Genomic DNA, 12,990 nt, shown 5'->3' with positions numbered 1-12,990 from the left:
AATATACATAATACATAGTAGAGGAACATTCTTCATGTTATGTTTTTTGCAGTGATTATAAAGCCATACACTTGCAATCTGCAATTGGGATCATAAGCTTAGTCTTAGTGCACCACCTCCATACTTTTGGTTAAAACCACATCCTCAGTCCAGCCTCATCCATCTGATAAGAGGAATGTTTACTTATGCCCTGGAAAAGCCGGTAATCACCAGAAGCAGCCCAACTGGCTCTGCGGCAGTGCACTGAGGTCTGCATTTATCCCCCATCATTCACAGCGTTGGGCCCTTGCTTTGCCACTGAACCGTTTACTTTGAGTAACACAATTTTCCACATTCCTAACATAACTGCTGCAGTCCAAGCTGACGGGTATTACAATAAATAACTTCAGCGGGAGAGAGGGGAAAGGAAGCGTCATTTTTGACTTTTTTTTTTTTTTGCAGTCAGCCACTAGCAGGTGTCATTACTTGTACACACACCTCGTGGTGAGCGTTTTCCTAGCGTGAAACCTGCACTCACAGCCGTCCCGCGTCTGCTTGGAGGGGGTTCGTTTTGACATGATCTCGCCACGTGAGAACGCGAGAGCTTGGCAAATTTTCACACCAACGGGGACGTGTGAGCAGCATGGAGGACGGCATTTCTGTGAGGCGACAGGAAATAATTTCTGGAGACAGGAATGAGATTTGCTCCATTTGTCACATCACAGGTCTGAGCAGGGGCTGCCTAGGCTTGGGCAGTGGACTACACGCGTGCACTGTCTCATTCGTGGTGGTAATTAATATCGCACTGACGGGCGCATAGATTACTCTTGATTAAGCACAACTTGATGGAACAAATTAGCCCTGATGTAGATTAGCGGTCGATTCTGGATGAATGCCTTTCTCAGTTATCGTCATGGGACATGAAACAGTTCGACAGCAACAAATCAACAAGTTTATCTGATACAGCTGACATGGCAAAACCAATGGAAAAAACTTAACTTTTCAGACTTTTTCTGATCTTGCAATACACACAGATATTTGCTGGAAATTACAAGTGATACCATGAAGGTGATGAGAGGTGACACCTCTCAGCAGTGGATTTTAGCCTCACTTCCAGCCACCCCAATTCAAAAACATTGATCAACAGTAATACATATATAAAGAGGAAAAAGTACAGGCATGCTAACATTTGAATTTGTCTCTATTGTACTCTCATGATGTATGTAGCAACACAGTAAATAAGGAGGAATATATAGGATTCAAGTATCTTATAATACACAAAAAAGGAAATAAAAAGCATTCCACACAGAAAATACATTCTTCATGAATTCATCCCCAATATCCTGTCAAAATGGTATATTCCAGTAATCACCAGCTGTAGAACTGTAGCCGTGGGACCTACTCCGTTGTCACGGAGACTGTGTGGAAGCTTCTGATTATAGCAGAGCTGTTTTTGGACACAAGGCTGGCTTGCAGCATCTTGGTGCCTGCTGATGTGGGGGTGAAGGTGATCGTCTTCTCCACAGTCTTTCCCGCCTGCAGGAGATACACCCTGAGAGTTGAAAAAAAAGGCGGGGTTGAGCTCACTGGTATGGGGCGGTTACCGACTTGGGGCGAGGAGATAGGCAGAGCAGGGAACAGAGGGATCTCCCAATCTCATCTCCCCCCACGCGGCACGAACACAGTGCTTTCACTTTCTTATCAATGAAAGGGACACAAGCTGGCACACAACTGACTGCGTGAGATAATGTTGTTGGTGCTGCTCCTCACAAACTTACCTTGAATATGCAACGTCTCGGTCAGTGAACTGTATGCTGGGAACATGTTAAGCAACTACTGTCAAACACAAGGCCCCACAGGAGGGTGTCGCAACAGGCTGTCAGTGTGTGGACTTGACTCTCTATGTGCCTTGAGGCACTCAAGAAATAAATCTATGAGTTTGGTAGCTGCTGAAATTAACAAAAAATTGTCAAACGTGGAGCAAAAAAAGGCAGTAAGACTTGTTTAAATTTGCTTATCACAGTTAGGCCTTAGGTAGTGAGAGGCACTCACCCTACTTCAGCACTGGATGACATACATTTCAAGTACATGCTATCCTAGTTCAGAGAGTAAATGAAATATATAGAATCTTCACATTAATCCTAATGGTGACTTAAGAACTGAACATCCAGTATCATTGACAAAAGGATGAACATAATGGTTAAATGGTTTTGCTGTACAGTGGCATGCACTTACTTTGATTGTGCTTTCCCCTCTATCAGACCGAATCCTTCAACCGTAAGAAGGACATTGCACATGGGTGTGGTGAATGGGTTGGTGAAGGTCACGAGGACACTGTGCTCCTTGTTCCACACCAAGCGGTCTCCTCCGGCAAACTGGAGGACAAAAGCCACTCAATCACATGCTCTACCTGCAACGTGTGGGAACTTCTAGGAATGCTTGTGGGTGTTGGTGAGCAAACAGTTACTTGGCCCGAAAGATCTGGCAAGATCACAAATGCTGAACATAAATATTTAACTCTGACAGGCTTTATTGTGACTGTAAGACAGAAGCAGACTATGGTCCAGTTTCAATTAAAGCACAATATGCTTTGTTCTAAACTTGATGAATTTTGTTTGAGGTTTTTTATAGACCTTCCCAACAGTTCTAACAATTAAAACTTGTCTGAATGTTACTCAAAGTTAAGGATAAATCACACTGTATTTAGTTTGACTCTGGACTTCTGCCTGCTATCGATTTCTGCAGCATATTGCTTTGCTCTTTGCCAGCCCTTTATTAGGTGGCCTTACACAGAAGTGGAAAACATCTTATTGGGCCTTACATTCATGACCACTTGATACAACTCTCACAAGCAGTCTTAGAGCATGACACGGCGGTATTGTGATGCAGCACATGCTCCGTGACCTTTGACCTCAATGGAAATATGTTCTCCTGCTACGGAGGGGAGTCCCACCTGAATGGAGATTTGTGGGGTGGTGATGTTAAGCTCCTCCGAGGCCAGACCTCGTTCCCGGGTTCTCTCATCCTCGATGACCACTGCCAGGTTCACCAGATTGTCCGCCATCAGTGCCCCCTCGTACTGGGAGTGTGGAATCCGGTGCCGTATGGTTTTAACTGTTTATGATTGACAATTCACGTGTGAAATTATCTGATCTGACAGTTTGCTCAAGGTTTCAGAATGAGTTTGTTAGAATAATGAGACTGAAATATTTTTTGTTGAAGGCTATGTCAAAAAACCAGGGGGTGGTGAGAACTGCTGTGGGCCTTCTATTCTATACCAGAATGGTGAAGACTGAGAGGCATGGATCAATGTAATTGCAGGTATAAACCCTGTAGTTTCAGTCTGCATGTGCGTGTGTGTGTGTGTGTGTGTGTATGTGTGTGTGTGTGTGTGTGTGTGTGAGTGTGTGTGCGTGCAGTAGCATATCCATGCCTGTTATTTCAGTTAGAGGCAATCCACAGATAAAACAGCAGTAACCTGTAAATTTTTTGAGTAACGGCAGCTATTATCAGCCATTATTAGCAGTGCCTTCCTTATAATGAGCTCATGCACAATTTCATCAACAGCTTTTCACCACAGGAAGAACTTTCCACCAAAGACTTGTGTTTGTGTGTGTATGTCCGCATCCACGCCTATTCAACACTTCAGATTCAGCAATCACAGGCAATCAGGCCATTATAACCTGTAAATTTTGTCAGAGGTAGGTACCTGCTATTGTTAGAAGTAGCTTTTAAACATTAAAATGAATTACTGTCCAAATTATTAACTACTTATTCTAACTACAGGAGGAATTTCACATCCTAAAAGAACATTTTGTGCACGTATGTGCATGTGTGTTTGTGTGTGTGTGTGTTTCTGCAATATGTACCTTCCCAGGGTACAATCTGCACATGGTTTCGAAGCTCCCAGAATGTCTTTAGGTAGATGTTGTTGAAGTCTTTGGCCTGGGCATTGATGTGCTCTCTCAGAGACCTGGTTACACTGCTCTTGTTGGTGATGGTGACAGACACAGAGATGTCTTCCCCAACCACAGGAACTTTGTCAATGCTCAGGGAAATGTCCAAACTCTTCCTTCCTTTACAGGCAGTGGTGTGTGGGGAAAATCAGAATGAAACCTCAGATGACATTCCATATTATGGCATTTTATTACACATGAAGTTGAGAAATCAAAGAATTTAATAGAGAGAAAATAAACAATTTTATTTTTATTAAAAACAACCCTAACCCTCTCTAATTTAAGCAAGTGTTATGTTTTGTTTACTTATGCTACATTTATTCAGCAATTTTAGCAAATTTGTGTTTTATATGAGCCAACAAGTATCAACGACACTTGCTTAAAAGTATTACTCAGAGGGAAAAGTGGAATGCAGTTAGATTGAATAGAGCTCTAGCCTAAAAAAAGCTTACTTTGGCTGGATGTTGACTGCAGTCTTGCAATATCTGAAAGAAGATGACAAAATTGATGAAAGGAGCTTTTATGGCTGACACAGAGTAATACAATGCATTTAAAAGCAAAAAAAAAAATGAAACTCCATGAGAAAACATGCTTTATCACTCTTTGTTAGTTTTCACGAAGTACAGCACTGGCTCAAAAATCTGACTTTGTAAAGTGGAGCACAAGAGCACATGAAGATGTCAAGTATCACACGCTTTACAAAGGTCTTATGAATTTATATGAAATGAATAACTTGATATGAAGTGCTGTTGTGAATGGTTTCCTGTCCGTAACCGTGTATGTAATGTGTATATAAATGTAAATACCCAGATATCCCAAAATGTCTGACACTGTGACATCATATTTCCACCTTACCGTGGGTACACTTGTAGGCACATGTCAGATTTTCGGGCTTGAGCGAGCCTATGCTTTTGGTGTAGATCCGCGTGCCCACGCGCTCTGTGTCCAAGCTCCGGCCGACCACCTGGCCGTTGGCCACGATGACCGTGAGCACATCGGCGTTGACTTCAGCGTAAACGAAGGGCGTGTCGTATGCTAGGTCCACCCGTCGCTTTCTGATGGCCTTCACAGGGCACGGGCCGCAGCAAAATATCCCTGAGGGGCAGGGAGACAAACGTCACTATTAGCATGCTCTCAGGTGATGTCTTAACCTGACTGTATTTCACAACTCAGAATCTGAATCAGTGCTGCTATCCTGAGAGAATAAACCCCTGTGAGAGAGAGTTGGTTGGCTAACTAAAGCGTTTTTACATCTGACTTTTAAAGACCTTGGACTTTTTATATTTGACTTTTAAAGCCCTTGGCAATTGGTGCAAATAAAACACTTCCCTTGACTTTGTTCTTTTAAAAGTTAAATGATTTTTTACTGAAATGTAAAAAATCATTGAATGATATCGTTATTTCATTGATAAATCATTAAAGGTGTGAAGTAACTGTAGCAAACTAATGACCTTTTAAGACAGCAGCCTAACCCTAAAACCCTAACCTTGACCCTAAAACCCTACCACTAACACTGTGACCCTAAAACCCTAACTCTAAAACCCTAAACCTAACTCTGACCCTAATGCAAACTGTAAACCCTAACCCTAAACCTAAAACTCTAACCCTAACCTTAACCCTAACCATAACTATAACCATAACCATAACCATAACCATAACCATAACCATAACCCTAAAATTCTAACCATAACCCTAACCAACTAATGACCTTTTAAGACAGCTTAGATTGCCCTAGCCCTAGCCTTAGCTAATCCTAATTAAAATGCTTAGCTTTCAAATATCAAACATAGAGCTAAAATGAAACTATCCCAGATAAGCACCAGGTCATGCTACTTCTCCTGACAGTGGCCTTGGATTTGATTAAGCTGATTAACAGGATCACTGTGTAGTTTGGCTGAAAGACAAAATGTTGTCTAAGCAGTGAGATAACACACAGATGTCACCTAAGTACACATCATTAGAACATTTTGTGTACATTGTGTATTTTGGGGGCTTTTATGGGTCTAAAAGCCCAAAAAGGATTACTTACACTGTAATTGTGTATGTCATGATAAACAAAGTCTTGAAAATAGAGAAAATGTATTTTATCTGCCTTTATCTCTGCATACTTATTCAGAATCTGACCTCTGCTCCTCTCCTGAGGAGTGGGATCCAATACCTGCCAGCCGCTGAACGCTGAGCCTAAGTCAGGGCGAGTCATCCAGCATTCAACCCACACATGGAAATTCCTGACAGCAAGAACAACAGGTTCATATGAGTAAGGATTTAACATCACAATGGCATCTATTCAACTCTAGGTACCTCATTTATGTGTATTCCAAACAATATATTGATATCACCATAGTATTGCACATTGTCATAAAGGACACAACTGTGTGACAGAAGTGATAGTATCATAGGTTTGATAAACAGTGACATCTGCAGTGGTTTGTTGAGGCATCATCAACTACTATTCATTGCAATCATTGATTGTCAATCCTGATCGTCAGGATTTTCTTCAAAAACAAAATCACGAGACTCTGACCTTGGATTTAAAACAAAACCCTAAAATTTTTGGTCATGTAAAATTTTCAATTCTCTATCTGTCTTGTGATCATGAGACATACATTTTGCAATTTCAAAATCCTGACATACAGTAAGTAATTATCTTGTGATCTCAGGATAACAAACACCCAATCGTTATTTCACTGTGACCTCAACGAGCTGCCAAAACGATCACATCCTTTGGACACCTGTTCTCCATTTTCCCTCTGGAAGTATTTGTGAACACGCATTAAAGAACTACTGACCATATGCTGTCTTTTGACATGTGCAGCTTTTCCCCCATGTCTGTGTAAAACTCCTCAATGATGAGGTTGCCGTTGGTATCATGGGCTGAGTTGAAATTCGTGACGACCCGGGACGGGACTCCGAGGACCCTCATGACTGAAACAAAAATCACAAAAAAAAAAACGATAAAACCCGCTCTGAGGATAGGCGCTAGAGATGCTGCTGCCAGATTATTCTGGAAAGGATGTCTTTAAAACCTGTCCCACTGGACAGGATAAATTGCTGTAGAATTAGACCAGTTTACTGAGAAATTCCTTAGGAATTTCCTACAAGACGTTTTCATGAGGATTAGTGTAAAGGAATCTGAAACATTAAGGTGAGGCAAGCATCCCTGCCTTATGATTAGGGGTGGATACTCTTCGTAGATAGTCTTTTTATCAGATTTATCAGCATGAAAATTGTGAAGAGGATTACAACTACACGCGTATAATGACTAGAATGGTTGCTGCATTTCATTTGAACAGAGACTGTTTATCAGTAAGTGGACTTGGCATTTCCTCCAAGCCCAGCTAAGGAGTACCAGCAAATATTTGCTTATATATTTGCTTACCAGATGTTCAGCTCAGTGTGATTACCATAGAAAATTCTATTGCTTGCTAAAAGTGATCTGTCCATACTGACATTTTTCAAATACTTTTGGCATTACACCTTTGACTCTTTGATAGCTTATCTGGGAATTGGACATCAGTCACTCCAGGTGTGTGGTGGTTTACAAAGCAGCCATCAATCAGTACATCTTTTTTTCCATATCTTTTTTGGCCATGAAAATATAGTACTTATTGTTACACTGTTTTACCGAATATGGAATCCCCAATGGATGCATGCATGCAAGATATCCACTGGACTTTTTTCGAATTACTACTGCTTCCATCACAGACCTAATACGGACTCCAAGGGACTCCACACAATCAATTTAATGTTTTTTAAAGACGAGACCCATTCTAGTAATTCTATAGCTGTGCAGGGTTGGGAATGCTGGGAACGACACTCGGGCTCGGAGACGTACCGGTGCACATGACAGCAGCGAAGACCCAGCACTGGCCATACTCCACTGGGCTGAAACAGGTTTCGGCCCAGCTCTTCAGGATGTCGGCGCTCCCCGTCCACTCTGACGGGTCAAGCCCGCCCCTGTAGCTCCCCGACCAGTTCCCCCGCAGCACGCCCCTGTCGTCCTCGCAGTTGATCTGGTGTGAAGCGTATGAAAGAGGCTGTAAGTGGCTAAATGCTCTGAGGCCTTGTGAAGCTGTACTCAGATTTGCAGGGGAACACACTGCCCTCTCCAGTCCTCCCCCACCATCTCTCTGTGTGTACGTCCCAGGCCTGTCTCTCACCATGGCACACACCACCCTGCTCAGGTACACAGGGTCAGAGCGGTGCAGGTAGTCCCTCTGCCTGTCCCTGCTGTGCTGTGGGCTGACCTGCAGAATATTCAGGCAGATCTCCAGGATCCCCTTCTCATACTCCATTTTTGAAAGGAAGAGGGAAGGAGGAGAAAGAGTTACTATCGGTAAACAATTAAACACCTCTCTGCTCAATCAATCAGTCAACCAGTCAACCAATCAAATTATACTGATTAATGCCCTTACCAAAAAATGGTAAGCATTTCACACAAGCGCATTAGAGGAATACAGTGCAAAAAATCACAAATACAAAATATCATGAATGCAAATTCAATAATAATAAGTTAATTGTACAATAATTGTGCTGTATAGGTGTATATGTGGTTAGGTGTTATCTAGGCTGTGGGCTCGGTTGTGTTTTTTTGTGACATTTTGTGTTGTTATGTTGACTTAACCCTTGTGTAATCTTCATATTCTGTATACTGCCCTTTCCTTCGGGGTCAAAAATGACCCAGCCTCACCACACCCCTATGATAAAGCCTCTTAAATTAATTTTAAACCACAAATATATTTTGCATGAAGAAACAACCTGTCACTCATCTACAACTTGCTGAATAACTGTGCTTTCCTACTTCACGGTGCAGAGATACTGTATTCATTCAGTGTACACCACTTTTTTTTTTTTTTTACCACAAAACACACATAATAATAGATTTTTTTGCTTTAAGTGATGTGTATTATTATTATTATTATTATTATTATTGTTGTTGTTGTTGTTGTTGTTGTTCACTGTTGTTGTTGTTCACTGACCCGAAGACCATCTTTGCACACTGATGGTTTACAGCTTTTATAAACATATAAAAAAGAGCAGTTTCACTTTTTCTAATGGTAGAGTCACTCCAGGAAAAGTAATCAAAATTCATGCTGAAAAATTAATTTAGGGGGTTTTCTCTGCTGTTAAACTCAGAAATGGGTCAACAAGGGTTAAATACTAAAAGCCATAACAATTCACCAACAAAAAAGATAACACTGAATGATATTGTAGTAGGACAGTGGATATATAAAATTAAGTATGGCCATTCAAGTTTAAAAACAACAGAAAGATTCTGTCTTGATGCATTTTCTTCTATTTAATAGGTTTAATCCTATTAAATTTTACTGATCCTGCACACTTACCTGGCCAAATGCCCATGGCTGTGATATTACATTATGAGGTGTCCCCATGTACAACAGGCCAAAGTCATTTTTCACATACTCCTCTCTTTGGTCTTCAAAGGGGATGTACACAGCATCAGCTGGAATGACAGAACTGCTTTTTTAAGGAACAGAACAAAAAACACTGAATAAAAGAGGTATACAAAAGAGTTAACTCTATAATGGTTGGAGCCGCTGTACTGCATGCTGTTTGAATTGAATTGAATTACTTGAGCCACTCAAAGTTCTGCATACAGCATCATTGTTAGCATAAATAAGCAGTAGCTCCACCCCCATTTTTCCATCACCAAGTGTCACCATCACCATTTAATCTATTTATAGCCTTGCTACTGTGCCCGAGTCTTCAGACTTTCATTCCAGGCAGATACAACCCTCAACTTATCATTCTCTTGACTAAAAGGACTCAACCCCAGTTCTGAGAGCGTGTGTGGATTAATGAGAGCTGGATAAACCAGCTGAACTATAGCCCTCCAGGACCGGAGCTGAGCGGTCCTGACCTACACTGACACCAGGGGTTGCAGAGCAGGACGAATTTCCCGATGATGTAGTCATGCTGCTGGTTCCAGGACAGAATGTGCAGCTGCAGGCTGTAGAGTCCCACCGGGGACCGGGATGAGGTAGTGATGTGGACCATCACAGACAGGGGGTACACATCCCCTAACTGAAAGTGAGCACCCCACTCCGGGTGGAACGAGTCCTTTGAGAGGACAGCTGGGAATTCGACGTACAGTCCACCTGCATCAAACAGAGGGTTCATTGGTCAGGTTGCGGCGGTCACTGAAACTGCAACGATTAGTGACAGGTGAGGCTTGATGGATCTGTAATGGGTGGAACTACCACGTGCTGTCAATCTGTTACCCATAAGCTGCTGTCCATTGCAAAACATTATGACTGGTTGAAATCAGGAAGTCAATTACAGCACACGATGGCTTCACCCCATAGTCAGTGGAGCTACCATGTGCTGTTTATCATTGACTCGCATAAACCAAACAATGGATGTTGCTGTCCATAGCAAAGCAATATGATTAGTTCAACTCAGTGAATCACTGATAGTATATGATTGCTGTATCAGTGGAGTGGAGTTAGTCTGTGCTGTCAATCACAGATTTGCAGAAGCCAATCAATTGACAATGCCCTCTAAATCACAGCACTGCGATCCTGGAGTCAGTCACGAAACACAAAGGTTCTGCTACGGTGATGCTCCAGTACCTAGGGAGGCTTTGAAGATGAGACTGTCTGTGTGGGGATTAAACTGCCTGTTTTCAAAGAGCAAGGTGATCTTGAAGGGTCTGCCTCGCCGCAGTACCAGCTGACTGGAGCTCAGCCCCTGTGTGTCATGATCTTCCAGGTTTTGCCACAGTTCTAGGTTGACATGCTTGAGCCTCAGACCTGGAAATATCAAAACAGAGGAAGGTGATTCCCTGGAATACAAACTGTTATAATGCAGAGATGGGGAGTAAAAGGGAAATTACAAAAACACAGTATTTAGAGTCTTTATGTTGTCCCAGGGGACTGGAAAAATGTGAAAATGTATGATGTGTGTGCATGTGTGTGTGTGTGTGTGTGACAGAGAGAAAGAAAAATTGTGAGAGGATGCTTCATAAATTATATTGTACTTTATTTCCACCTGTGTCTTTGAGAAAGCTCACAGGGAAAAATGGAGGAACATGACAAAGATTTTACAGTAATCTCACAATTCATGTTTCTTATCTGCAGATCTTGCAGAGATCTGGGGGAGAGAACTACATCCAATAAAATTTACCCCCTGTAAGTTTCCATTGCCTTACAATTTTCCATACAGAATGTACACAAGGCTGTACTTTCACTTAACTAAGACCTTCATCCAAGCAGTACAAACAACTGAAATTCCATCCAGTGCCTTTCCATCTTATCATTAGGTACAGTGTCTGACACTCTTATGAATGACTGGAATGTGGCTGAATGCAGACATGTTGTCAATTCTGTGTCCCTGCATCTGTCAGTCCAGTGGCTGCCAGAAGGATCAGGTGTGGTGGCAGATTGCGTCACCTTTGAGTTATGAAATATCTCTCTTTATTATTACAGATCATAAATACACTGTCAAGTAGAAACACATTTCATTGTTGTAGATCAGTTTGTAGATTTGCAAGAGTTCCTTTTTGGATCCTTCTCAATATTTGTTCTATAAATATTTTCAAGAAACCTGAGACACACTATGCTGAAGACACACCAGATCATTTGCAACACTGCAATGCTGCAGATAGAATAAGCTAAAACAGAAAGGACAGCAGTCTTTTGCAAGACATGGCAAAACCACAAAAGATTATCAATGCCAAGCAGGATTGCATAATGTCAATGCGCATTTCATGGAGATGGCATCTTTTTTCATCACAGATTAAGAGGGCAGAAAGTTTGCAGGTGACCTGAATGAGTTCACTGTGAAAAAGATTATTTGCTGCAAGAGAAGTCTTACCTTCCATTTGCCTCTGAGGTGAGGACTTCTCTGTGAACATCCTTCCAAACAATGTCACACTTTCCCTCTTCGCTGGTATTTAGACTCTGAGGCTCCATGGCTCCTCCCACCTAAAGTGACCTCATTCACATCTTGCCAGCACATTTGAATATTGGGCCATTAAGACGTGGTCACACATTAGTGAATTTCTAACATGCCGAGGTAACGCACCGCAAGCCGTTTGGCCGCTGGGGGTCTGTGACACCTTGGATGTCGAGAAAGCACGGACGCAGCTCTAAGCCAGTCCTGACGAGCGACTATGCTTGGAATGAGGTACAGTATGACAGTGTGGTTTAGCGCATTGCTCTGACTGCCACGGTTAAAGCACAGGAAAGTTCGATACGTGGAATTGTACACCTCGACATGGTCTATTTAACCCCACTGGTCACTACAGTTAAAGTTTTTTTTTTCATGTTTACATCATTTACCAGGGTTGTACATGTTTTGAAAATGTTTCGGTAAATAAGACCATGACCATGGGAGACCATGGTTTTTATTCATTATCAGCATAAAATGACCAGTGGACAATTTTGCAAATGTTAGTATGGAAAATGGATTTTGTGACCACTGAGGTATTATATCAAAAGGTACAACATTTCACCCTTCAGTAAGGAACCAACTACACATTAACAAGGGAAAAAAGGTAACACTAGGGGAATACAAATTTAATTGACACACAATTCATTCCATTTTATTATTGCATAATCTTGGTTGCCAGTCACGTGCTTACAAAAATAAACTTTTTTGTGAAAATCTGGAAGGAAAATAAACCAGCAGAATATTCCACAGTTTCTGTACAACAAAAGATACAAGATAAGGCCCAAGACCAATAAATACACAGCAATCTAAATCATAGAAAAATTCAGTGAATACAAATTTTATGTAGAATTAAAACACTTACAGGAGTAAAACCACTAAAAAACTGGTAAGAATAACATTATAGTACAATAGGTTCTTACAACATTGTGAGTAACTACAGAGTGCTCTGGTACAGGTTTTAGATGTCAATGAAAATAATCTTACGACATGAAACAATCTATTATTTAAGATGGTACCATTAATTAGGGCCACTACTTTTACATTGATTTTTTGTCTTTTTATTCATTTGTCTTGTAACCAAATTTTCCCTTCTGTTTACATTAGAATGAACAGGAAAAGAGATAAAACATATTTTTCCTAG

General features: G+C 41.4%; 1 protein-coding gene across 1 annotated transcript; it reads right to left on the bottom strand.

Moving 5' to 3' along the window:
• Positions 1–423: 423 nt before the first annotated feature.
• On the bottom strand, positions 424–11,830 carry LOC118780800 (protein-glutamine gamma-glutamyltransferase 5-like). Its single transcript, XM_036533494.1, has 14 exons — positions 11,772–11,830; positions 10,529–10,708; positions 9,821–10,054; positions 9,281–9,399; positions 8,096–8,224; positions 7,771–7,948; positions 6,725–6,860; positions 6,060–6,163; positions 4,791–5,030; positions 4,388–4,420; positions 3,849–4,055; positions 2,933–3,093; positions 2,215–2,354; positions 424–1,531 (listed from the first exon to the last, which is right to left on the bottom strand). The coding sequence occupies exons 1-14, from the start codon at positions 11,809–11,811 to the stop codon at positions 1,378–1,380; spliced, it is 2,055 nt and encodes a 684-aa protein (XP_036389387.1). The 5' UTR covers positions 11,812–11,830; the 3' UTR covers positions 424–1,377.
• Positions 11,831–12,990: the final 1,160 nt, after the last annotated feature.

This window comes from Megalops cyprinoides, chromosome 7, assembly GCF_013368585.1.
Source record: "Megalops cyprinoides isolate fMegCyp1 chromosome 7, fMegCyp1.pri, whole genome shotgun sequence".
Taxonomy (NCBI): Eukaryota; Metazoa; Chordata; class Actinopteri; order Elopiformes; family Megalopidae; genus Megalops; species Megalops cyprinoides.
The sequence above is the reverse complement of the archived record's forward strand: the minus strand, read 5'-3'. Positions and strand labels throughout refer to the sequence as shown.